Genomic DNA, 27523 nt, shown 5'->3' on the forward strand with positions numbered 1-27523 from the left:
GTCGGGCGAGGCGGAGCTCCCTGTCGCGCCCGAGGCTGAACTCGGGAGAGGTCACGACTTACTGTTGCTAGTCTTACCCTGGTGGTTGGCACAGTAGCTGGAGCGGGACGAATAGTGTTGTTTTCCTGTCAAAACGGTCAGTGAAAGGGCGAAGTGACTGCGGTCACTTCGACCTTGCCGACTGAGGCGCGCGTGTCAGGATAAAGTGTTAGGTGATCCCCGCATTAAATGCGCATGCGATACGGTCGGTTGGTAGGGCGATCCGGCCGAGGTCGCTGTACGACAAAGTTCGCCCGAGCTTAGCCTTGGGTGAGACGGGGGTGCGTCTGCTGACTGAGGGGACCCTCGGGCGAGGCGTGAATCTGTCTGGGACTACCGTCCTTGCCCGAGGCTAGGCTCGGATGAGGTCGCGTCCCTTGGTAGACGAGGCCTTGACTTAAATCGCGCTTTATCAGCTGTTTATGGTTTGTTCTGAAGATGTTTTCCAGCCGTGTTTAGGAGCATTGGGTACCCCTAATTACGGTACCCGACAAAAAGTACATTGGACTCGTTAAGGACATGTACAACAACATTATGGCTAGTGTTTAAATAAATGATGGAGCCACAAATAATTTTTTTATTAGAATAGTACTACATCAAGGATCAGGTTTAAGCCCTGACCTTTTTTGCGTGAATGATGAATACGTTTAAAGGGACATACAAGAGGATATCTCTTAGTGTACGCTTTTTACGGATGATATAGTGCTAGTTTATGAAAGTCGAGCAAGAATACATAGGGAAATAAAGTTATGGCAGGAGATTCCAGAGTCTAAATATTTTAGACTACCTAAAACTAAAACCGAATATATAGAATGTGACTGCGACACTACTACACATGAGAAAAAATATGCTAGTTTAAAAGGTCATGTCGTGCCTAAAAAGAACGCATTTGGATATTTAGAATCAACTACAGAGAGACAAAGATGTTAGCCATAGGACCAAAATAGAATAAATGGAGTGATATCAAACATCTGGCATTCTCTATGATAAGAGAATACCACATAAGCTAAAAGACAAGTTTTATAAGACGATGATCGACTTAATATGTTGTATGGTACATAATGTTAACCCATAAAAGGACGACGCGTGCAACAAATAAGTATTACGAAAATGTGTATGACAAGAGGATACCACATAAGCTAAAAGATAAGTTTTATAGAATGACGATCGACTTGCTTTGTTGTATGGTGCATAATGTTAGCCTATAAAAAGGCGAGATAGACATCAAATAAGTATTGTGGAAATACAAATGGCACATTAGATTTATGGTCGTACTAGGAGAAATCAAGTCTAGAACGATGATATACATAATAGGCTATGAGTAGCATCAATTGAGATAATTTGGACATATCAACAGAGGCCTTCAACAGTACAGGTGCAAACTCAAATCCTAAAGAGCAATAATAATAGAAACAGAGAAAGACCAAAGTTGACTTAAAAGTATTAAATATACCTAAAGATTTAGACTAAGGTCTTGTCTAGAACAATTTCAACTCCAAAAAATTTGGTAAAGTGATAGAACAGGTCACTAGATGCTCTATAAAATCGTAAAGCTAGAGTTGTAAACTTTTAAAAGACATTTAGATAATTTATTTTGTTTATTATTTTGATTAAAAATATTTGTTAAAACTATTTAAATCTGTATTGTAAACTACAGCTCCACACTGAAGCTGGAACCTAGAGCAGTTTCAAATACCCCAAAGAGTGCATAAAAATAACTATCCATATGCTTAACCTTGACTGACGGTTTCTGTTGGATTTTAACATTAACCTAACGAGTGTTCGACGTTGTTGTTGTTGGCAAATTGACAGTAAACTGCAAGTGCTAAAAAACAAATTTACAGATCTGTCATGTCTTATTGATCTCTATTCCTGACTCATAACGAGATAAATGGACAAACAAGAGCAATTATCAGGTCCTTGACTTTTGTTGATCTAAGATAACATTCAAGATCCTTCCAGGCACATAAATTTTCTTCCTGATGCCTTTCCCATCAAGATATTTGGAGAGTTTCTCATCCGAGGCTGCAATTTGAAAAACATCATCCTCAGAGCACGCTTTGTCAACAAGGATTGTACCCCTGGTCTTTCCATTGATTTGGACAGGGAGTACAAGCTTTGATTCCTCCAGGTACTCACTTTTTGCCTGGGCAAAAGAAAAACTGTTCAGTGTTTTTTTATATGCCATAAAACACAATATCTCACCCATGGGTGAAATTTCACTGTCACCAGATATGTTCAAGGGAGCATATATAAGAATACTAATCCAATAAGATGCATCAGTGTAAAATAATCTTTAAGTAAGGCATCATGGTAGCAACTGATAGCAAATCCCTGTCATGTACTGTAGGCATACTATTCAACCTTTTTCTTTTCACGCACGAAGGAAAATACTGCAGTGTCTTCTATGCTTATTCAGATTAGGTAGTTTTAGTGCGTAGCAACCATGAACAAACAGTACAAACTTTCTACTAGATTTAGATCTTTAAAAGAATCATAAGCATATGTGATTCGCCAACAAGGGGCGATGCACTGAAGCAGGATAGGTTTAAGGTCTTGAGGATACCTCTGGAAACTGTTCATAGGCCAATGATTGTGGATGTCCGAGGCGAAACCAAAGCTCCTCAGCCAAGTGTGGCGCGAAGGGTGAAAGCAGCAGAACAAAGGATTCAATAACAGATTTTGGCTGGGTTTCCCACTGAAAGAAAATAAGAGTCACATCCTGTTCTTGCGTAAACCATGGAATATACGACCTTAGCTAGTTAGCTCCCTCTATGTATAAATGCATGTCATTTTGGACATGGCAAGATCCAATAGAGCCAATGTTGACTAGTAATTCCCTTGTGTAAAAAGGAATAGAGCATAATGGAAGTACTTGATGATGAGGATATTAATTTTACTTACACTTGTCAAATCCAATATTTATAAATTCTAATATTGCTAGAGAAATTAAGATAAGTTTGGTTTCACCTTGTATGCAGCATTCACAAACTCCATCATTGCAGATATTGCAGTGTTAAATCTTGTTTCCTGAATTTCCTCCGTGACCTATATGAACGAGAATAGCAAATAATACATCAGCCAGTCATCAACCACAATTAGTCCATCACAACAGTACAAAAAAATGAAAATGGTCACTGAACAAATCATGTTCTGCATTATGACTACATCTGTATGTAATGATAATTGATAATTCTATTTATGTCAATCCCACCTAGGCATGGGCATACCTTTTCACATGGAAACTGGTAAATAAGCATACAACTAGCCACCTCTATTATTGGATCTGATAGGTATAAAATAACTAAAATGGCAGGGTGAATAAGTTGTGGGATGACACCTTGTATCCTTACTACCGCACATCAACCTGAATGTTATAAGATGGGCCTGCTTTTCTCTTATTGTGTACTTGGAAGTTATAACACACCCGTGTTATGGCCAGGGCGTACTGCACATGCAAAGTACTCACATGAATAGTAGCAATAGCAGTATTGTGGTTCGAAGGATGATTTCTTCATGGCCAAGACGCCAAGTTTATATATTTCCTAAATAACTTGATTAGTTTCCTTTGTAGAGATAATACTAATTCATTTTAATTAGAAGTTCTTAAAGCAATGACATACACAATAAGGGGTGACACCAACTGAGAAAAAGCTTGTCCAACATGGCAACTGTTAGAGATATAGTAATTGTATTGTAATAGGGCTGTGTATAATGGGCTTAGGCCCAATATCTCTGTTATAAATATATCACCCAACCCAGTTTACGGTTAGGGTTTCCAATAGCAACATCAACTGAGATGATTTAGACATGTCTAACAGAGGCCTCAGAGGCACTGGTGCAGCATGACATCCTAAGGTGTGCATATAATGTAAGCGCAGGGATATGGGATAGGCAGTCAAGAGAAGATAGGAGAAAATAGAATATACCCAAAGAATTATCTTTGCTCGTAAAAGTTTGCCGAAAAATAGTTGATATGCTAAACATTTTGCATGGTTTATTTCAGAGTGGTGTAGTGATAAGAGTTGTCTCACTGAGTCACCAGGTCACGGATTTGAAGTTGTCTCTACGTGTTTGGGGGAAAGGCTTGTTTTGATTTATCCTTTTCTCAATACCCTACTCATGTGGGAGCCTCCGGCACTAAGTCTGTCCTTATATTTCATAGTGCATGAGTGAAAGGAGTGTTAATTGCTAACAGTGACAATTGTCACCTACCCTTGCAATACATCTGTGAAGAACTCGAAGCTGATCCAAGGTTGGTTCATCTTCGGTAGTCATGGTTCCATCATTATATGATCCATCAGATAATTGTGGACCAACTATGAGTCTCCACGTTCGTCCAAGGAAGCGGTGCACACCTTCGATTCCCCCAGTGCTCCATGTCTTTGAATCTCTAGAAGTACCATATATCTCATCAACTTTGTCTGAGTTGTACTTCATCTGTAAATATTTATACACACCTCAATGGCCCCATGAACATTTCGTACAAGCGAAGAGAATCAGCGCCATATTCTGAAACAACATCATCAGGGTTGATGACATTCCCTCGACTTTTACTCATCTTGTAGGCACGAGCATTCAGACGAATGTTTGGATTATCCTTCAGAACATAATGATCTCCAACTTTTGTAACCTTGCAAAGAATGAAGCAGAAAAAAAATTAAACTCCAAACGTTTATTGCATCAATTGATAATGAACACAAGCGCCAGACGCAGACCTTGTCTGGAGCTACTTTTTCTTGGTAGCAATCAATCAAACTTGAGTCTGAGTCTGCAGAAACCCATCTGCCTTCATTGTCTCTATATGCAGTATACTCAATCTATTACAGCATTTATTAGCAACAATAAAATCATTCATGAACATGTAGAAATTCTGGTAGACACTTGTGGCACCTACTTCTCCTAGTATCAATCCTTGATTTATCAGGCACTTGAAGGGCTCTTTAGTGGAGACTACACCCATGTCATAAAGAACCTATGAAACATCACTTAGTTAGAATAAAGGCCATACAACAATGTATGTTAGAACAAGGGAGAACACCCTTGAAATCCAGACATTAACCACTGGTCCCCATATTTTCTAAGAGCAACGAATTTTGGCTAACAGGAGATAGAATTTCTGATGGATATTGTATAGCTTTAAAAATAGCCAATTCAGGAGTTCGTGATATTATCCAAAACTTCATGCACCAAAAATCCTATTCATCATAAATCAGCAAAATTAAAAGTAAAAAACACAGCCCAAGGGAAGAGAATCCTAAAGGCATTGCTTGATAAGTTGAGAAAAGGCACCTCAAAGCTGGCTCTTACCCATATGGGAACACCGGTACCACACCCATACTTTTTGGGATCATACAGCAAGGGGACTTTTTTTTGTGAGAACCAGGGTTTGAGCCCTTGTTTGTAGCCTCACAACTGGAAGGCTTACCACCATGCTACAAGCATGTTCTAGGCAAAATCATAGTAATGCAAACATGGTAGCACTTGCAACAAGATATCAACAAATTAAGCTACAAGGTTTGTGTGGGACAAGAAAAATAGCTAATTCCATCACCTTTAATGGAACTATAGAAGGGCAAAAACTTATATTCAAACATTAAAAAAAAATACCTTGTGCCAAAATCTTGCATAAAGCAAGTGCAAGACAGAATGTTCAGCACCACCAACGTAGATGTCAACTGGACCCCAATACCTGTGTGATATGAAAAACAGAATACAGTTAGTTCCACCATGTAGCACACCCCTTATGAGAGATGACACACGAAACAAGGATGCACCTTTCTTTAGCCTTATCAACCAATATACTGCAGTTTTTGGGATCCATGAACCTCAAATAGTACCTGAAATGATGATTTCATGACCCTAAAGATGTAAGGGTTCACCAGCCACTCGCAACACCAGAAAGGATATGTTTCAATAATGTGGGAGTAATTTTCCAAATGATAGTTTGATGTTAGAATTTGATGCATTCTTCCATGAGACAATAAGGCTCCTATTATATATTAGAAAAAATCTCCAAATGCCCAACAATTAGAATATGATAAAAGTTACCAGCAAGATCCAGCCCATTGTGGCATGGTGCTTGTTTCTCTTCTCGCAGGCTTCCCAGATGAAGGGTCAATGGTTCTAACCTGCAAAGGAAGTAAAAACGGTTAAATAGTAAATAGATGTGCTCAGGATGTGCAAGAGTAAAAAAATGATAAATGCAAGTTTTGCCAACAGAAAAGGGGTGAACTCAAGTGGGCTAACTAAATTTCATGACACTGATAGGCAGATGTTTCTTGTAGTTTCAAACAATCAATGTTCATGTCAACCAATTGTCTTTCTAGCATGCTAAGGCTACCTTCAGCAGCTTACCCATTCCCCACACCCATATTCAAACTCCTCTGTGCAAAAAAAAATACAGTCTACAGTACAAAACAGTGTTTTGGGTGACTATATGGGTGAACTGCTAGACACGGTCTAACTAAAAGGAATAGTGATGAACAACTCAATGCAGTCCAAAAAACAGATATGAATGTTTGGGGACTTGTGTCCTCTAATGCAGTTTTGGGATTCACACAATATAGTCACAATTTTGTATTCCTATTTTCTTGCCTTCAAAATATGTTTGCCACTTACACCCTTCTTCTATATCAAAAACAGTCCAGCCTCTATGCTCCCCTTCCCATTTGACATTACGATTTCTTCCATTATGGTTATTTTAGATTAACAATATATTGCCATTGTACAGTAATGTATCGAACAGCTTGTAGTCATACCCAATTTGTTGCTTTGGTCAAAGGTGGCTCCCCAGTACCAGTTGGAGTGAAATCATCCAATTCAGGAAGGGTCAAGGGCAAGTCATCTTCTGTAAGAGGAACCATTTCATTGGTATCATCAAGGTAGCTCACAGGGAAAGGTTCACCCCAATAGCGCTGTCTGGCAAAAAGCCAATCTCGAAGCTTGTAGTTTACCTGATGTTTGGTTCTCCTCAATTAAATTCTGATGAAAGCAGTATGCATAACATTATATGATGAAGCAGGAAGAAAGCACCTTTTTCTTTCCAAAACCATTATTCTCTATCCACTCAGTAACTTTCTTAGCAGCATCTTGGGAAAGCATTCCGTTAATATTCAGTCCAGATGAAGAACTAGATGAATTAATCATGATGCCATCATCTTCATATGCCTCCACTGGATCACAATTACCATTCGGTGGACTTACAACCTTAATGATTGGAAGTTCATATTTCACAGCAAATTCATGGTCGCGAGAATCATGTGCAGGCACTGCCATGATAGCCCCAGTGCCATAGCTGCATCGAGGCAGACAGATTAGAATGCACAAACAGTTTGGAAACAATAGTAGCAAGCATTTTTTAAAAAAAAATCTCAGATGTTTATTAAATATAAAGGTAATTCCAATAGCTTGTTTGTCAATTTTATGAGTAGCAACAATATTCTGCCAGGTGATCAGATCCCTAACTAGGAAGCAAAATTTAGTTGATGGTAAAAAAAGAACCATAAATCCAAAATTATAATGTATGTATATGGAGAACTGAATTAAGCAAACTATAGTAAGACGCTTGCCTTTAATATTACATAAGAGCATAAAATATTGCATAGATGTAAAAAATAGGTTCTCTACCAAACTACAATAAAAAGTGTAAAGTAATTACTAAATCGATGTAGAAACTTAGGTACTCTAGCAAACTACTCTAGAGTTTCTAGCATTTGGTCTTTCAGAAATAAAATGAACAAAACAATGATAATGCACAACACAACATCAGAATACACAAGGAAGTAAGGAACATATGTTGACAAACCTTCCTAGAACATAATCTGCCACCCATATTGGAATGATTTCCCCGGTTGCTGGGTTCTTAGCATAAGAACCACTGAAAACCCCAGTTTTTTCCTTCTGAAGTTCAGTCCTTTCTAGTTCACTCTTTCTTGCTGAAAGTTCTCTGTATTCCTCTACCTGCCACTTCTGATTAGTCCATAGTATACTTCATTTTTTATGATATTAAGGAAAAGGAACATACATGTGCTCGTTGTTCCTCAGATGTTAGAGATGACAGTAAAACATGCTCAGGTGCCACAACAAGATATCTGCAGAAGAAGAAAAAATCATCTTTATATTGTCCATCTGGGTCCATAAACTGTAGTAATATGCAAAAAGACAAAAGAAAGGAGAAACCAAGTACACACGTTGCACCAAAAATCGTGTCAGGCCTCGTTGTGTAAACCAATAAAGTGGCACCCAGGTCATGTCCTTCCTGGTCAACTGCAGAAAAAATAAGCTCAGCACCTTTTGATCTCCCTATCCAGTTTCTTTGCATTTCCTTGATACTCTCGGGCCAATCAAGATCATTCAAATCTTCAAGAAGACGATCAGCATAAGATGTTATCCTTAGCATCCACTGGCGCATTGGCTATACAGCAGGGGAGAAAATGGATAGTCACAATATGACTTTTCTGCATATAGGTACTTACTACTTAGCAATGATGCATTGAAACAAACAAGTTCCGCAGATTCTAAAGCATACCTTTCGTATAACAGGATAGCCACCACGTTCGCTCACACCATCTACTACTTCTTCATTCGCCAGGACAGTTCCAAGAGCAGGGCACCAATTGACAGGTACCTCAGCCTGATTGTAAGATATCAATGCCAGCCTAAAAATCATTGAAAACCAAAAATGCAACACTAAGAACATAAAAACAGAACCCTAAAGATGAACAGTACAAAATAGTTTATCACTAGAAATAAAGAAAGTGTGAAACAGGAATTATAACAAATGATAAGCATATTTGTAACCTAAGGTTCAACAAGAATGGCAGAAAATAGTGTTTCTGACCTGATAAGCAAGTCCTCTCTTTAACAGTTGAAGGAAAATCCATTGTGTCCATTTATAATAACCCGGCTCTGTCGTGGAGATTTCACGATCCCAATCATATGAAAAACCCAACGATTTAAGCTGCAAAAATGAGAAAACATGTTCTTAATGAACCACTAGTAGTCAAAGTATGATACATAAAACTTTCACTTCTCTTTCAGTAGGTAAAGACAATAAAAAAGTAAATATTTATCCATGGTTCACAGTAACTACAAATTGCAAGATTAGTGTTTTTTTTCTAAATGGAATGGCATGGACATTTCTTTTGTGTTTTCTCAAAAGAAATGTAGCACATTACTTTTCAACTGCATAGTTGATACAAATCAAACATTGCTCAGTACTGATCTGCTGATTACACAAAGAAGCACCCCACAATCATTAAAAAAAAAAGGTCCACAAAAGAGTTATACGGTTACTTCGTTTTACATCTTATTAAGATCTGCATACATGTTTATATTGCTCTAGAGCACTTGACAGTGCCACAGTCATATCAGCACTGCAGCTAGTCATTTCATATAATACAGATCAAGCATCAGGACACATTTTTTTTATAAAGATACTCAAAAGAGTGTCGCAGTCCCACATGAGGGCACACTTTTATTAGACTAACAAGGCTAATGGCAAGTGCCCAGTCTTTTTATTTTTCTCTGGCAACCAAGTGGTAATTCAATGATTGAAAAGTGCGGGACATATTAAAATGGTACTGCATAAAGAAGCATGGAAGCTCCTTCTGCAATCTGCATGCCAGAGACAAAATTTGCAGCAAAGCTACATAAGCATATTACCTGTGTGCGAAAGCGCTCAATGTTTCTTTCAGTGGTAATCTTAGGGTGGGTTCCCGTCTGAGCACAGAGTACATGTCAGATAACTACAGTATATAATAAAGCTTTGAGGGAATAAAGTGAAAGTTCTAAACGACCTGAATAGCATACTGCTCAGCAGGAAGACCAAATGCATCCCATCCCATTGGATGCAAAACGTTGAAGCCTTTCATGCGCTTGAATCTTGACAGAATGTCAGTTGCCGTGTATCCAAGGGGGTGCCCAACATGCAACCCAGCCCCACTGCACAACATTTTGAAAACAGTTCAAACAGCGAGCAACACTATCGAAAGTTTCACGGTTTTACCTCAAAGCTCCAAAAATGCTTTGCTTCCAAACACGCCTACTCTGCTAATTCATGAAAGAAAGAAAAAACGAACAGGCATAGGCGCACACCATAATCGCACACGCACCATTTTTGTGCTAACGAAACCGCGGTGAAATTGAACAACTGCAGCACACAAATCCGCGCGGTGCAAATTAGATGGATGGATAGATGGCGCCCTACCTGGGGTAGGGGAACATGTCGAGGATGTAGCACTTGGGCTTGGAGGTGTCGAGCCCCTCGCCGATGTCCAGGGTGCGGAACGTGCGGTGCTCCTCCCAGTGCCGCTGCCACCTCGGCTCGATCTCATCGAATGGGTAAGCCCTCCTCGCCGCTGTCTGCGCCTTCCCCGTGTCGGCCGCAGCGGCGGCGCTGGCACAACAGCGAGCTGGGAGCGGCGGGGAGCGGCAGACGGCGAGGACTCGGTGGCGGCGACGGTGATGGCCCGCGGTAACGGCGGGAGGCCGCGCCTGGAGCTGGAGTGGGAATTGGAGGGGCCATTGCAGCGCCAAGGCCATCGTCGTCGTCCGGGAGCGGGAGCTGAGCGTCCCAGCCTGCTGGCCAAATGTATAGCCCTGATTTGGGATAAGGTTTTAGGCTGCTCCAACAGTCCAAAAAGGTTCCGGTAAGGCCCTTTGATTACTTTAGTCAATGGACTAAAATTTAGTTATTAGATTAAAGTTTAGTCTATATCATGTTTACTCTAGGTACTAAATATATTTAAAATCATTAAATGAGACTAGAGATTAAAACAATTTAGTCCCTTTTAGTCACTCATTAAAAACTAGAGATTAAAACAGTTTAGTCTCTATTTTAATTCCATAGTTTAGTAATTTAGGAACTAAATGAGACTAAAATGGAAGAATTAATCTTTAGCCTTTCGAACTAAACGGGTCTAAATTTAGAGTAGATTTTCTCTTTTATAATATTCTCTAAATATATACGATATTTTTATTCTCTAAATTTCGAGTTTATAGTGTTATCTAAAAATATAGGATATTTTTTATCTCTATATTTCAATATTTTAAACCATAAATTAAACAAAACTAATATATATAATTTAATTGTATAATAAATACATACCTAGAAATTTTGAAATAAAATATGTCTTATATTTTAATATAAGTATTTATTTGTAGAGGACGAGATAGAAGACTCTATTAGAGAGGGACAAGATATATAAGAAATAAATCTTTTGTGATTAATATCTTATGCTATCAATAATGTTGGTAAAAGTGCGTAATCAAATGATCTAGTGCATTCAAACAAAATCCAACAATAACTACTATTCTACAATAAACTAGTTACACATGTGTTACAAATGGTTGTGAGCTTTAGTGGTTAGAACTTGGGTGTAAGAGGAGGGAGGGTGACGGCTCAAACCCCATCCCTAAATATAGTATAAACTTCTTCCACCTAAACCCTAATATCTACTCTCTCTTAAAATAGTAGTCGTTTTAACTTTTGGTTTTTATGTTTATATTTAAATAAATGAAGATGAACCTAAACGGCTAGACATATATATAAACATGTATATCAAGTATCAAGTATTATATGAATCTATTAATTAACTAAAACAAATTTTAGGACGGAGAGAATATTTTTTACATTTAACATATTTTATGGAACTATTAGATCTAGATTGGGATATAAAGGCCGCTAGTGGTCTTAAAATTTGGAGCGAGATGGGGCAGGGAGGTGGCCGGGACGCCGGGTGGGGCTGGAGAGAGACGAGAAAGGCTAAGGCGGTAGCAACTCCCTTATTCCATTTTATATATTTTATCTCCTATTTCAAACTTCACTATTTCAAACAATATTATATGATATCATATTGTATCAGTTATTTTACACGATCCACTAAATACAGCCTAAGAGTAACTCCAGTAGTTCTCTAAAAGACTTCCTAAATCAATAATTTAGGTAGTTAACATAAAAACTATTCTCCAACAGTTCTCTAAATGAACTTTCTAAATTTAACAACTTGTTATCTAACCTCATTTTCTCTCTACATTTGACAACCATTTAACAACTTCCTAAACAAAAATGTTGACTGTATTATATAGTTTTTGTGACTTATTTTTTATGTGGATAGATACAAAACAAAATTACAATCTATATTTAGAGAACTATTGGAGAACTCACATTTTTTTACTCAAAAGTCATTTAGCAACTTTTTAAATCTGTGATTTAGAGAGCTAAAATTTACATAACTATTGGAGTTGCTCTAACAAATTTAAATCTCCTTCATGTTGTTGTATGATGGTGCCGTGGCAGTTTTACATGTGTCATCATCTACATCAGAACCTTAACGGCTCTGCTACGACTCAGTACAGAAACAAATCATCTATTGAAGTACATGAGGAACTGGCAGACTTTACTACATAGAAATTGTTTATTTGCCACCCTACGTATACATGTGATGCCACGAAACTAAAGTACAGCCTTCTGATTCAATTAATAATTCTCGCTCCAATAAATTCCAGGTGTTGTCTGCTGCGGCTGCTGGAAAAGGATCATGGGCTGATGCTGTATGAGACTTTAGTGAGGCCTTTCTTGACTCTTATGTTTGTCACCTGACGAAACATCGGAAATGAGGTCAGCTTCTCCAAGTCCTAGCTCCAAAGGTACAGAATAGAAAAAAAAAAGATATGCACAGCATATGTCAAGTTATTGACTCTTTTATATCCGTTTATCTGTCCTGACAGTTTCTGTGTAGGCCAAATTAGGTGGCATGAGTGCCATCTAGTCGGAAATGAGAAAAGAAAAAAAAACGATGCAAATCATAGGAAACGGAGATCATGAATGCACTAGCAGGACACGATGTGCATTGACTTACTAGAAACACCCAAATGTCCAACTACGGTGCCCTCCACTCAAAATATCATTTGCAACGAGTATCATTGTTTAGGATTCACAAAAGCCAATCTACTTCCAGATTTCGGGATGGAAAGGCCATGCCCCTATTTGTTTTCTTTCAGGATTATATAATCCAGCTCATAGATTATATAAGCACATATTGACCTACTTATGGATTATCATAATCTAGATATTTATATTATATAACTTAATAATATATATTGTTTGTTTACATAATTACATCTCAACTTAATTAAGCTAGATTATATAATCTAGAGGGTAAACAGTCAGGGCCTTAGTTTTTAAGACCAGTGGATAGTTCTGTATGAAACTTGACAGGCCTGGGAAATCCAGCTGTGAGAAAACTAGCTTGGCAAAAAAAAACAATCACCTTTAGGCTGTTGATGATTGAAATGTCGGCAACATGAGTGCCACCGCAAGGACCACCAGGGTTATCCCCAAACTTAACAATGCGAGGATTGCTATCCTGCCATGAAAACATAATGTCGCAAACAATGTTAATGATAAACACAAAACTTTGAAAAATAGACATCTTCGTTAGAATATTTCTGGTTAAAATCTAACTATTGATGCTCGATTTCGATGATAATTCAAGACATACTCACACACAGAAATGCAGCCTTATGCATTTTTCAGATGCAAATGCAGGTATATTCCCTCTGATTCAAAATATTTGTTGTTTTAACCTTCTCAATTTCTTTTAAAATACATGTCATCCTAGAACTTCTAGGCACTTTTTGCTCTCTAGTACTTCCTTTCCTGCCCTTGCTACATAAATATTATCACTCTCATAAATAATGTTTTTAGATAACATTCTCACAAATAAATGAATCTCTTTCAGTTTTGGCATCAAATTTCTTATTACTCCCTCCGTTCTTTTTTATTTGTCGTGTTTTAGTTCAAAAATGAACTAGCGGGTGACAAATATTCGAGAACGGGTGTAGTATTTTAAAAGGAATAATTTCTTAATAGCTGTGCACAACTCTAAAATATGTATTTTGAATCGCATGGACCATGGAGTATCACACAGTGATGATGTCAATAGATCAAGAGATAAGAAATGTTTCTGCAATCCTTGAGTAAGAACTAAGAAGTAAACTGGAATGGTATTTACTAAAAAGACATTCAAATGTATACGATCAATGATGCCGGTGGAGTGTAGATTTGGTACAAGCAAAGACAATGCATATAAGAAGTCTACAGGACTAACCTTTGAAATGTAGCTAGGCAAAGAACCTCCGCATAATATGGCTGCCTCCTCATAAGGAAAAACAGAAGCTAAGACCTGCAAAAAGGGTGAACACTTAAAAGACGACAGAATGGATGATGTGAACTTCAACATAGTCAGCTTGCTTATCCACCTTCGCTCCTTCTGAAATTAGTCTATTGGCCTCTCTTTCCAGTTCATTTTTCTTAACCGGTATTTGATCTGGAGGAATTATTCCCTTATACTCAACAAACGGTCTACAAAGAACAGAGGCACAAGAGAGCAAAACTGGTAAATGCTAAAATGAGATGAAATGCCAGCAGCTAGTAACAACTGGACCCAAATGCTATCCATACAAAGAGCAAAAGAATAAATGCATCAAAGGTAACCAATCATACCCATCAGGAAAATGATAGCCTTTCCCAGGCTCCAGATGAAAGAGGCCTACATTGTGAACACAGATGTCCAACAAATGGCCAGCAGAATGAAGCCTGGAGCATTACAGCGATAGCATAATGAGAAGTAAAGCTTAGACTTTCAGAAATAATGAAATGGTTACGAGCTGACAGAAACTGGTTGATGAAATTCTCAAACTGCTTATTACATTGAGTATCTATGAGCTGAATACATCACTACTTCTACAGGCATTCCCCGTGGAAATACTAGTATGGATCATCTGGCCAGGATGTCAGCTACGAATTAATGTTAGCTTCAAGCAACTTAACTAGTATGGACCATTCAGATCGCATCACCTTGAATTAAAGCTGCGTCGTTCTGCGTCGACCTGCAAGCTAACGGTTCCCCCCTCCTTAAATACAGTCCCACATCCTTGCTCCGTGCCCTCAAATCTTCCGTAGTGGAAAACCTGGGTGCAATCACAAAATGAGTGGGGCACGGAAAGTGGGAAAAAAAGAGGAAAATCAAAATCCCTGCGACAGCAGCATGGTTCATAGACAAGTTTGCAGCTTTTCGTGAGGGTAGCGAAACCCCCCCCGGATGCTCACCACTCCGTCTTTCGCCCGCACATCCTCAACAAGGAACCTGGCTCCGCCGGCGGAGATGACGCCCGTGTCCGCCGGTTGGCCGCCGCCCTGCGGGTGGAAGACCGTGGCGTCCAGCACCACCGCTACCCGGCCGCCCTCCTCCTGTGGACACCCGGAGCTTAGCTTAGGCCAATAGGCCGCCGCCCGCCGGTTCCAGCCTAGGGTTGCGCGCCTACGGAGGAGGGAAGAGAAAAAACCTGGTGGACGGAGAGAACGGTGGCGGATGAGTGGTGGAGTGCCCCCATATCATCGAAGTAGACGAGCCTGGTGGGGCCCACCGGCCTCGCCGGTGCAGCCTCCTGCGCCATTTTTTCCCGTGGAGGCGATGGTGGGAGACTTGGCAACGATCGATCGCCGCCGGCGGTGACGAGGAAGTTCGGCGGGTTGAGGGGTGAGGACCGGTCAGGCAGCAGCGCCAAGTGGTTCAAATCGAACGCGCAAGACGCTCGGATGTCTGAAGATTCTGAAGAGACGAACAAGGCCTGACAAGACAATATATAGGCCCGCGCCCCACCGTGACTACGTGCTGTTTACAGATTTTGATGGTCTCATGGCCAGGCTTGGTTTCGAGGTGCCTTCGTTCTTCGCCCAGCTTTCTGTTTGTCTCTGAACTTTCCTGGAGATAAAAAAAGGAATTCTGCAAGGTCGCCTAATTACGGGAGCAGGTTGGCTTTGACTGCCCATTGCCCACCCATAAACTGGGAATTTGGGAAAAGGTTAACGCATACGCTTCTGTAAAAAAAAATGCTAGTTTATTACCATGTGTCTGTTTCTCTCGCTTCTCGCTTGGTTCCGGAGGCGCCCAGAACATTACCGAACCTTCGAGGCTTCGATGAAACTTCCGTGAAACGAAACTATATCTCCTCAACAAGCAGTGGCGGAGGTTGAAACTTCGAACTTTGATGTTGCACCAAATAGAAACCTGTGCGAACAGTGCAGAGTTCAGAGAGCACTTGAGAAGAACTCGTATAATTGCGGGTCTACGTCCGATCCAACTCCTTTGGATTGTACACTTGAGGCAACTCGGTCAAGTTTTAAGTAAAAAATGCACGGTACGCTTCTCGAATGGTCAAACTTTAACTAGTTATACAGAAAGTGGCATCAATATTTATGTCTAAACATGTTTATATATGATAGTACATCTCGTGATCTATATTATAAAGCTTTTGCACATTTTGAACATTAGTATTTTTTTATACCCGTTATGAACATTAATACTCCTAGTCCTATGCTTTTGTGTGCATATTTAGTCAAATTTAAAAGAGTTTCACTCACTGATAAATGAGATGTATACTTATGGGATGGAAGGGGTACTAGTTAATTGCAAACATTATCAACCGTATACTACACAAACATAAGTGTATCATTTTAATATATTAACATAAAGATTGAGCACATATTAACTAAGGCTCCCTTTGGAATACAAGGATTTTAGAGCAATTATACATAAATTTCACATAAATCAGTTTATTTTCACAGGAAAAACACAGGAAGAGCCTAAAGCTAGATCGCTCGAGTCATCACGGATCAAAGAACACAACGGGTAACCAACACGTTCTCGCGAAGAATAGCGGCAAGAACCGGCAAAAAGAATAGTTATCGCGCTTATGTGATGAAGAACGATTAATTTTCGGTTAAACTAGAAAAAAATGTTGAAGCTCTCGTTGAGAGACATTCCATCGAGGCAATAATGTCATCTGGTTATACTAGGTCGGTTGACAAGTCTAGGGCACCATCTTGATTTCGGATCAAAGAGATAAACAACAATATGAGGGTTAGAAGGGCAAAAGAGAGACAGTAGATTAGTTTTCGTTTGATTATGTATTAGATTGCTCAGTCGGTCATAATCCTCTAATATATGTATAAATGGATACTTTTGTCCCATTAGAAAACCTTTTCAAGACGTTTTTCTCATGTTTTACCTGAGTTTGGAATGGTTATCATAGAAATCCAAATTCGAACAGTGTTTTTTTAGTTTAACGGAACTTCCAACGTCCTTCAGAGTTCTCACCTTTGTCGGAACTTCCGAAGTGGGGATAACCCTAGACATCCAACGTCGGAGTTGCAACTTGCAACCATTGTCGGAACTTCTGATCTACTATACAGATAACCTTTTATATCCAAATACTCCATCCGTCCCAAAATAGTATTCATTTTAGAGTGTTAATAGATTCATATAATATTTGATGTATGTGTTTTATATTTTTTAGATAATGGACACATAGTCTGACCTTGGCCTCATACGAAGATCATTTTTTATACTGAGCAAAACAATAGTCCCAAAGTTAAGACTAAACAAAGGGAGATTCCCGGCATGGAACTCAAGAAACAAAACCATAAGATCATTTTTATAACCTCCCAACGGACTTGATAAAATTCCACTGAGAATCCATGAATCCATCAGGCCCTGGTGCCTTATTATGTTCCATACTGAACACCGCCGCTTTGACTTCTGCTGAAAAGGCCTATATGAGCTTTACATTCTCGGTCTGAGAGACTTTTATTATATCATCTCTAAGATCCTCATCCAGAGTACATGATAAACTTTCTGGAGGGCCAAAGAGATTTTTATAATAACCAGTTATATGACTTTTTAACTCCCCATCGCCATATAACATACGATCTTCGTTTTGCATCTCGAAGATACGATTCTTCCTATGTTTTTCATTGGCTACCATATGAAAATATTTGTATTACTGTCACCTTCTAGAAGCTCATTAACCTTCGCTCTTTGATACCACTTAATTTCCTCTTCGCGGAGAAGCTATGCAAACCTGTTCTAAAAGTAATTGCATAGATCTAACTCCATTGAACTCAAAGAAACTAATTTAGCTTTCTTATCAATATCATCGAGCTTAGAAATAATCTCCTTCTTTTCCTTTTTCAAAGAACCGGAGGTATGTTTTGCCCATCCCCTTAAGTGCTGGCGCACTTTCCTAATCCTAGCTTGCCATTTCTCCATCTGATTAGATCCTCCTGTCTCATTGATACATATATCTTTTACCATATCCACAAAACTGTCCCGCATAAACCATCCAAATTCAAACTTGAAAGTAGGCATTGTTTGAACAGTTACAACTCATGTGCTCAGGAGCAGAGGAGTATGGTGAGATATATTTCTAGACAAGGCATGCACTAAAGCTCTAGGGTATTTTCCTCCCATTCTGTAGCTGCCAAAATCCGATTCAATTTCTCATATGTCGGATTACCCCTAGAGTTAGTCCATGTATACCTATGCCCAGACATATCAATTTCTCTCAGATCAAGACCATCAATTACCGTGTTGAATAGAAACGACCATCGATGGTCAAATCTATATTATTTTTCTCAAATGGAGATCTTAAAATATTATAATCTCCCCCAATGAGAATAGGTAATGTCTCAGTATTACTCAAACGAACTAACTCTGAAAGGAAGTCTTGTTTAAAGCAATCCTGAGCATGTCCATAAAGAGAGACGAGCCCATTTAAAACCATCCACCTCATCATGTAAATTAAACTTTATAAAGAAATCACCTTCTAAGATGGCACCTATATCAAAAGAATCAATATCAATTCCTAACAACATTCCCCCAGATCTACCATGTGGTTCTTTCTAATGCCAGATGATTTTTCCCCAGCACACAAATTTCTTAGTAAATGATCTAGAAGCCCTGTTTCAGAACTGGCAATGAAACTAAGATTGTGTTCCTTGGTAAAATCCGAAATAAATCTATGCTTTTTTAAATCTTTAAACCTATTGCTATTCTAAAAGTTTCCATTCATTGGGAAACAATTAAATAATAGTCAAACCCGACCTCTTCTTATTACATAGGGAACTGTGACTAGATGGCTTTGTATAGGTTGCGTTGAGCAGCTCATCATTACCAACTGTCACTTCATGCATAATATCCCCGCATAGATGATTTGAAATGAAACGATCAAACTCTTTCTCTTATTTTGCTTCCTTTTCCAAAAAAATCATTCAAAGCATTCTTGGGCTTACATTTTAGCTGTTCCTAAACTCTATTAATCACTATTTTTTTAAATGACTAATAGATGATGCAACTGAACTATAGGATTACTACCCACTAGGATACCAATATTTTTAAAGGAATTATAAATAAATTTTTCGGGGAAACCAACAAAGGATTCATCGTTACCTTTAGAAGACTGGTCCTCCAAGTTGTATCCCGCTTTAAGCCTTTCTACCCGAACAAGCGAGTCTTCGCTCACCGAATCGGAACGACGCTTACTACAGTGCTTCTCTTGCACTCTTCCAGCCACATCCGGGATACCACCCAAAACTTCAAAGCTAGCAACCGAAACTGGGGGCCTGATGTCCTGTTGTCGTTCCAGATCCTGCTGCATAAGGCCAGGAAGAGCAGCTGATACCTCATCTCTCATTGAATTACCCTTGGACTTGTTGTTGTTATGCTTAGAGGTCGACACATTGTTAACCGCACCTGCTGCACCCTTCGATGTTTCCAACGATTTCGACCTAGTGTTCCCCTTGTCACCCAAATTATGATCCTTGTTAAGCTCCTAAAATTCATCATCATCATTTGCCCCGAAGTGATCCATATCCACCAGCAAAGGCTGCTCACCATCGGTAGCCACCTCCACCTTAAATTTCAGTTCATATAAATATTCTCCAATTACTACATCGACAAATGCAGAATCAAATTTGGGTCAAGCACTGCCACCTGCAACCTTGCCATGCCAAACTTCCTAGTAAACACCATATCAATCTCTTTTGAGATGCCTAGCATAGAACTAGGGATGAAAACGGTAATCCGAACTGTTAGAACAAATTTAATATTTTAAAATAGATATGCATAAAATTTAATGTTGATCTTTTCTTATGTTATCAATCACATTAGTACACATATGAATAAAATATTACACAAATTGTTTTATGTATTATTTGCTCCCTACAACACGAAACATTGAAAAAATTACCGAATTTATTTCCGAATCCATACCGAAGTTTATATCTATTATTTGAGAAAATATAGGATGAATTTGAGGTTTACCTTTTATGAATCTTTACAAGCTAGATGTTAAAAACAAGAATACAAATTTGTATTGTAGATTATATATCCTATTTATTCGCAATCAAAGAAAAACGACTAAAAAACTGATTACCGAATAAATACCGTTTCCGACCGTTTTCATCCCTACATAGAACTAACCGCCTAGATTACCGAATACTCCCTTAGTTCCTTAGGTAGTCGAGTAAATTGCATCCATATCATAGGCATCTCGTATTTTATTTCCTCTCCATCACCATCTTCCTTGACTTGCATTTGTGCTCCAAATTTAATGTGAACTGTTCCTCATTCAATCATTTGATGAAGTTCACCCATTAAAAGAAAAACCGTTGAGAACACATTATTCCCCAAACTCTTCACCCTCCATTCCAAATCAGAAGACACCAACCTTTTCAATTCATTCATAATCTGCTCCTCTGTCAGAGAACACCCACAACAGTCATTGTATCATTACAACCACCTTGCCTTAGCTTGACTGGATTGAGTTGATGTATACATTAAAACCCTAAGCCCTCCACCGCAATACCCACAACGTACTGCAAAAGATCTGCAGGCACGGACCACCGGACATTTTGAAGTTAAGTGTGTTTTGACATCACAAACTTTACAAAACAACTCAATATTGCAGTCACTGAACTGGTGTCCTTTTGTTTTACACCTGAAACAAAATGGAACCTTTGCTTTTGCCACTGGTATTAGTACATAATCAAAGAATTCTCAAGCTTTGAACTGAGCTGAGGCCCATGATCTAGACCCGCTGCATCCCACCTAGAATTGGGCATGGATTGGTTCTTCACCACAGACTGATGCAGCAGGGAGGCAATCTGTTCCCAAGTATTATCTGGGACATGCCTAGCTGCGTTCCCGCTACCATTTGCCGCTGCGAAAGCTTGGTGAAGCAAGTCAACTGCCTTCATTCGGTCTCTAAATTGGACTTACATATATATATGTATATATTTTTTACCATTTCGACGAGAGGAACAAATTGGGGAGATCCGTTTTATATTGTTGACAACATCACAAAATAGAAAATTTTAGTTATCAACAAATAGCATTTCATTATTTACACCTCCAATTGCCTTTTTTTCTCGTTTTCGGAGACAAAGCAGATAGTACAAAGATGAACATGAACCCTACAAACTAGAGACTCAACATTATCCATTTATCCTGATATTGTACAGTGATCATTGAAGCGAGATGAGGATGTCTGGATCTTCAGGGGACACGCTGACATCGGCACCAGTAAGCTACGCCCCCGCCTCTGCCTTGCGCAACAGCGATCTCTTCGTCAACATAGAACCAAACGAAGAAGGGGTCCTTCGTGCTGGGCTCCCTACCACCGTCACCGCTTCCGAGGCTGATTTCCAGGGGACCAAACGGTCCGACCTTGATGCGAACCCGCTCGAAGATGAACGCAAGTATTTTCTTTTTCCATGACAGCCTCCCTTCGAAGGTCAAGCACCCGATGGGGCCCAAATATATGCCATTCTCGATGCGTTTGCCCTGCGGATAATAGTCACGGTAGTCATATACTCCATCGGAGTTCAGCACAAGCTAGCTCGCGAACTATAGTGGACCCGCAGTGTACAAATTCGCAAATTCTAATGTTTTTTAATGCTCATGCAGTTAACGGTGCTAGCTTTTGGTAATGGTTGACCTCAATTGAGCATTAGTACATAACAATGGGCATATTGATGAACATTGTTTCTTAGAGAAATGAGAACATATGATGCATTCTTATAAAAGCTTGTTCGGTTAGAAGTGGATTGAAGGTTACAAGTGGATTGAAGGGTATTAAATCTCTTGCTAGTCAAAATTGAATAGAAAGAGTTTTAATCCCCTCAATCCCCATACCTAGAGATGAAGAGCAAAAATATTCTAGTGCCTGCATTTCTTGCATTGTTCAGCGAAAAGAACTATACAGTGTCGGACAAGAAGCTGTTGAACTGTGAACACAGCCATAACTGGAATGTTTCAGCATGCATAGAAACTCAAGTACTAGATTGTTCAGGTACCACTGATCAGAACAAGCATATCATATATTCATAGAGGGGTTGCCATGATAAGCTCAGCTCACCGCAGCATCGAAGCGTTGGACTGCTGTCACTGGGAAATACTGCCCTTTCTCCAGCCGACCCTACGTACATATACAGACACTGAATCAATCAGTCAAGCAGCAAACCAGAAAACGTAGTCCATGGCACCTGTTAAAACATATGGGTCTTCACCTTTGCAGTGAAGATAAGCATCCACGTCCTGCCTGGAGACTCGGTACCACCGAGTGTCTCAAAGAATGCCGACGTGTCGAGTTTTGCCTTCTTGATCTTGGACAGCGCCGAGAGAATTTCCGGGGCAGGTACTTTCCTCGTCTTGGCTGCCACCTTGAGCACCTTCACACTGTCCGCGACAGCCTACGCTAAACCCACATTTAAAAAAAAGGTTTTTTACTAGTTGCGTAACAGGGAACCTTGTAAAGAACCATGAAACTTCCAAGAAATTATGAAGCGATGGCATTAATGGCTAAATGATACTTTCAAGAAAATAACCAAGCACATTTTCCATGTGAATTCAACAAGTGCGTGGGCAATTTCATTATCCAAGCAAGTTGGATTTTTTTTCTTCTTCTTTCTGATAGAGACCACATATCCTATGGCAGAAAGTAAAACTACTAATGCTATATACAGCCCCTATGTGTACTCACAGACAGAGATTCCTGCGGCGAGGACGAGGGCGAGGACTCTTTCTCGACTTCCGGGGACGCGGCGGAGGAAGCAGTGAGTGAGATGCCACGGCGACGGTTGGGGGAGCCGCGGAGACGCAGGTGTAGCGGGGGCTGGGGTCGGGACGGGAGGGAGAAGCGTGGAGCGAAGGCCGTGGAAGCTTGGAGCAAGCAGGCAGACGACGCCATCGTCGTCGTCTTCGTTCCTTGGGATTCGATCGAGAGAGCGGTGCTGCAAAGGTGCAGTAAGCGAGGGGTTTGTGTGGCGGTTGAAGAATGAGGACGCGAGAGGAGTGCTGAACTCTTGGTTACCAAACATGGCACCCCGCTGACGTGGGCAAAGCTTAACCTTACTTTCTCTTGGCCTTGGCTATGGCCCATGGGAGTGTGGGAGCTGCGTTCGGTTCCCGTTTTAACTTTTACGATTTGTTCAGTAATTGAACTAGACTTTTAAAAAAAGGTTGGCCATGATTTTTAGTATTCTTTATTGATTATCAATATATATGCCGGCTCAAGGTTTTAGAGAGATTTAGGCTAATTTTAATGTTTGGACCTGTAACACCCGGCTTTAAGGAACAAAGCCAGATGCATCTCATACATGCGCCAAGAAGACAACATATATAATAACAGAGTGTATAGAGATAAATGTCACAAAACATCAGAGTATTTATTACATAGCGGAAGACTTATTACAAAATAAAAGAATAAACATAAAACGAACAAAGGATCGTTGGCGCCAATGTCAACTGAGAAACGCCACCTAGATCAGATCATACTCCTCGCCTTGTGGCTCCTCCTGAACCACCTGCTCTTCTCCTGTGGGGGGGTGTGAGACAGCAAGAGTGAGCTCACATACGTTCATCGCTCAACAAGTCGTGGGGAATAATGTGACTTGAACTCACCAAAGGTGGGAGCCCATAAAGTGTAAGGCTTATCAAAGAGAATGGTTACAGCTGAGCATTGCTTTTAAGTAGTTGGTCAAAATTTTATTAGCAGTTACTAAGTGTAAGTAAATACCAAACCTTAAGTAAAGTAATAGAACAAAATTAATAATAAACCCATGCATATGCAAATGACAAAATTGAATTTAAGTTCCATAATTTAATCATCAGAGAGTCCTGAGCTGCTCATGACCGTGAGCTCGGCTAGTATACCAGTTTTACACTCTGCAGAGGTTGTACCCTTTACCCACAAGTCATGCTACCCATCAGCCAAGGGGTCGCGAATCCCATACACCTCTACCTAGGAAGCGCGGCAGGGCAACACTACGAGGCCTTTACAAAGTTCCACTAGCTTCCGAAAACCCGCTACAGTTTATAGGAAGTTCCAATGCAGGGTTCTTGCCTGACCGTCATCGCAGCAAAATCAAGCAAGGACCTCCCTACACTGACCACTCCCCTACTGCCCTTGCCCCTTTCGGGTAAGGTAGTCTTCCACTAGCTTTCCTAATTAATCAGCCAAGGGCGTCCAATTAAACCCTTGTGGTGGCACATGTTACTCAAGTTAAGCTCTATGTTCCAATTAACATTAATGATCTCAACATGAACATAAATAGAATAACAAAAAGAATTGGAACATATAGGTAATAAATGATTATCCCAAAACCAGGTAAAGCATTAGCAAACTACCCAAGTGAATCCGGGGTAAACAAGGTAATGGGATAAACAATCTAGGGTGACCTATTGGGTCCCATCAAAATTAACCTATGCATGGATAAATGATATTAAAGAACATTATTGGGTAAAATGTGGTCAAGGGCACAACTTGCCTTCAATGAGCTCCTGCTCAGCTACTTCCACCTGCTGCCCACCAGGGTCCTCAGCAACGGGCTCTTCTACTCGCCACAATACAAACAAGCACAGTGTATATAGAGAAATTAACATTACACCAAACATATAAATAAAATACACAGTAATAATCTACATATTAAAATAAAATCCTAGGAACAGGAATCATAATTTTTGGAGTTATAGAATTTAAGTTATGGATTTTCAAAGGTTTTATGTGTTTAAAATGGGATTAAGTGAGGAATTGATTTTCTTACTGTTTTCATGTCAAAACAGAGACTCTAGATGGTAGAGAATAATAATACAAAATTTTTGGAACTGGAATGGAGTAATTTGGATTTCATACGCATTTTCTATGAATTATTGAAGTTCTAGCAATTGTTTTTCTCATAAAAAATCATTTTCAGATTTTATTTATCCATTTATTATGAACTCTGGCCTGGGCGCACTAAATCTGAGAAAGGCAGGGGCCTCGGGTTAAAATTCCTAAGGCACAGGGAACAATTTCTGTGGACCGTGGGTTATTTAAGTATGAATCCGGGGACTCTTTAGCAATTTGCGCAACCGAAGGGGTATCGCAAGACTCTAGCCGCCAGATCACGATTGAACGGCTCGGATTATATCGTCATTATAATGAAGCGGTATGCGATCGCGGCCCTTGGATCTAAATCCAACAGTACGGATATAATGAAGCCGAGATCCCGCCACAACCCTCGGATTCCGATCTAACGACCCAGGGAAGATCTAGCGAAGGTGGGGTACGTGTGCGCAAATCGGGGCGTCCATCCACCGATCGACGGTGCACCCAAGTCAACATGCTCCATCGTCAAAACAGAGCGGCACCCACATCCGACTGCGGCGGAGGCCATCTCCGGCCAGTCGCCCAAGGGGTCCCGGTGCCCCAAACCCAAATTGGTCAAGCCCAAATCGAAGTCATGTCTGGTAGGAATTAAAGGATGCAGTGTCGTACCAATGGCGAGGAATCAGATGGGCCAAATTCGATGAAGAGCGGCGCCAGGCGACTGCAATCGACGGCGAGCAATACCCCGGTCACCACTCGCAGATTTCCACCCGGCACGGCCACAGGCACGTTGGAGGCGACCCGGATATGCTTCACGGATAGGCACCAAGAGTGCCCCGTCAACGAATTCCGCCACCATGTGCGGCGGCACTATGTTACACGCCGAAGTCGCACGGCGAAATTGGAGTGCTACAGTGAACGGCACGGGTCGTGGGTGGTGGAGAGGGGAACGGAGGGGAAGGCGGCCGCAGGGGCTAGCTTTAATCAACCTGCGGCATCCGCAACCAACCCGCAAGGCGTCCGCCATTGTCGCGCGTTCGTTGCGGCGAGTTCGCGGAGTGGTTGAAGCAGCTGACACGCGGGGCCCGGTGTAAGAAGCGAACGCGCGCCTGAGCTAGCTGATGCGTGGGTCCGGTTGCCAGGGTGTCGCGCACGGTGAGGAGGGACCTGGGCCGACTGTGCGCGAGGGAGCAAAGGGGTGAGTGGGCCAGCGGTAGGGAATTAGGCCCATCACGCCCTTCCCTTTTTCTTTTTATTATTTTTTTTCTATCTTCTTTTCTTCCCTCTCAAATTCAAAACTTCTTTTCAAACTTAAATTTAAATTTTGTGGTAGATTTGTCCTCGGATTATGGTGCACAATTAAGGTACTAAGTGTGAAGATATATATATATATATATATTAGGTAAGTTTTATGCTCTTTCTCTTTAGAGTTTATTTCCAAGTACTATGATTGAGTTTAGATTAAATTCCTTAATCTTCATCATTCATGTGTCCTTATTAATTTTTATTATTAAATGCACAAGCAAACAAAACCCAGCATGATGCATGTATTATCTTCGGGTATTTTTTTGTTAATCATGTGTTTGTGTAAGTGATGTGTTCACATGAAATGATAAACATGGGTAACACATAGATATGGAGTATTATACTTTCTCTTTTTAGCCTTTCATACAAAGTGGGTGTTACAAATCCTACCCTCCTTAAAAATAATCTCGTCCTCGAGATTTAGGAAGATCTAGGGAAAAGGTGGGGAAAATCTATGTGAAGCTCTTCTTCTCTTTCCCAAGTTGCTTCATCTTCACCGTGGTGACTCCATTGCACTTTGCACATCTTTATCACCTTATTTCTTGTAACTCGAGTCAAAGTATCCAAAATCTTGATAGGATACTCCGTGTAAGTCAAATCACCCTGAACACTGAGCTCTTCCATTGGTAACTGTTCCTCAAGGACACGAAGACACTTCTTCAGTTGAGATACGTGGAACACATTATGCACATCCGTTAGACTAGCAGGTAACTCCAGTTGGTATGCCATCTCTCCAACTCGCCTAAATATCAAGAATGGTCCAATATAGCGAGGGGACAATTTGCCCTTGACTTTGAATCTCCTCATCCCACGAAGTGGTGACACTTTGAGATACACATAATCTCCTTCTTCAAATTCCAGTGGTCTCCTTCTATTATCAGCATAGCTCCTTTGCCCGGTCTGAGCTACCCTCAAATTCTCCCGATTTATACGAACTTGTTTTCCTGCCTCTTGAATAAGTTTGGGTCCAAAGAATTGTCTTCCTCTAGTCTGGTCCAAAAATAGAGGAGTCCTGCATTTCTGCCGTATAAAGCCTTGAACGGTGACATCTTCAGACTGGCCTGGTAACTATTATTATATGAGAACTCAGCATAAGGTAGACTCTTGTCCAACTACTACCATGCTGAAGGGCACAAGCTCTCAACATGTCTTCTAATACTTGATTAGTCCTTTTAGTTTGTCCATC

General features: G+C 40.2%; 3 protein-coding genes across 3 annotated transcripts; all 3 read right to left on the minus strand.

Moving 5' to 3' along the window:
• Window positions 1-1708: 1708 nt before the first annotated feature.
• Window positions 1709-10314, minus strand: LOC103634773 (putative leucine--tRNA ligase, mitochondrial). The gene is given in 20 exon segments (NM_001348123.1): window positions 1709-2185; window positions 2606-2737; window positions 3010-3087; window positions 4255-4432; window positions 4500-4672; window positions 4758-4859; window positions 4937-5014; window positions 5650-5731; window positions 5817-5879; window positions 6091-6170; window positions 6801-6995; window positions 7075-7336; window positions 7847-8001; window positions 8066-8132; window positions 8232-8455; window positions 8570-8674; window positions 8882-9001; window positions 9706-9762; window positions 9840-9984; window positions 10250-10314. Coding segments are annotated over 20 exon segments (2547 nt in total). The 5' UTR covers window positions 10267-10314; the 3' UTR covers window positions 1709-1951.
• A 2081-nt stretch (window positions 10315-12395) lies between these two features.
• On the minus strand, window positions 12396-15625 carry LOC100216661 (uncharacterized). The gene is made up of 4 exons (NM_001143072.1): window positions 14903-15625; window positions 14154-14641; window positions 13314-13409; window positions 12396-12639 (listed from the first exon to the last, which is right to left on the minus strand). The coding sequence occupies exons 2-4, from the start codon at window positions 14283-14285 to the stop codon at window positions 12580-12582; spliced, it is 288 nt and encodes a 95-aa protein (NP_001136544.1). The 5' UTR covers window positions 14286-14641; window positions 14903-15625; the 3' UTR covers window positions 12396-12579.
• Window positions 15626-21251: 5626 nt separating this feature from the next.
• LOC100304440 (uncharacterized) lies at window positions 21252-23141 on the minus strand. The gene is made up of 4 exons (NM_001361421.1): window positions 22927-23141; window positions 22454-22636; window positions 22303-22362; window positions 21252-21728 (listed from the first exon to the last, which is right to left on the minus strand). Exons 1-4 carry the CDS (start codon window positions 23131-23133, stop codon window positions 21441-21443), a joined length of 738 nt encoding a protein of 245 aa, NP_001348350.1. The 5' UTR covers window positions 23134-23141; the 3' UTR covers window positions 21252-21440.
• Window positions 23142-27523: the final 4382 nt, after the last annotated feature.

Source organism: Zea mays, chromosome 8 (genome assembly GCF_902167145.1).
Source record: "Zea mays cultivar B73 chromosome 8, Zm-B73-REFERENCE-NAM-5.0, whole genome shotgun sequence".
Classification (NCBI taxonomy): Eukaryota; Viridiplantae; Streptophyta; class Magnoliopsida; order Poales; family Poaceae; genus Zea; species Zea mays.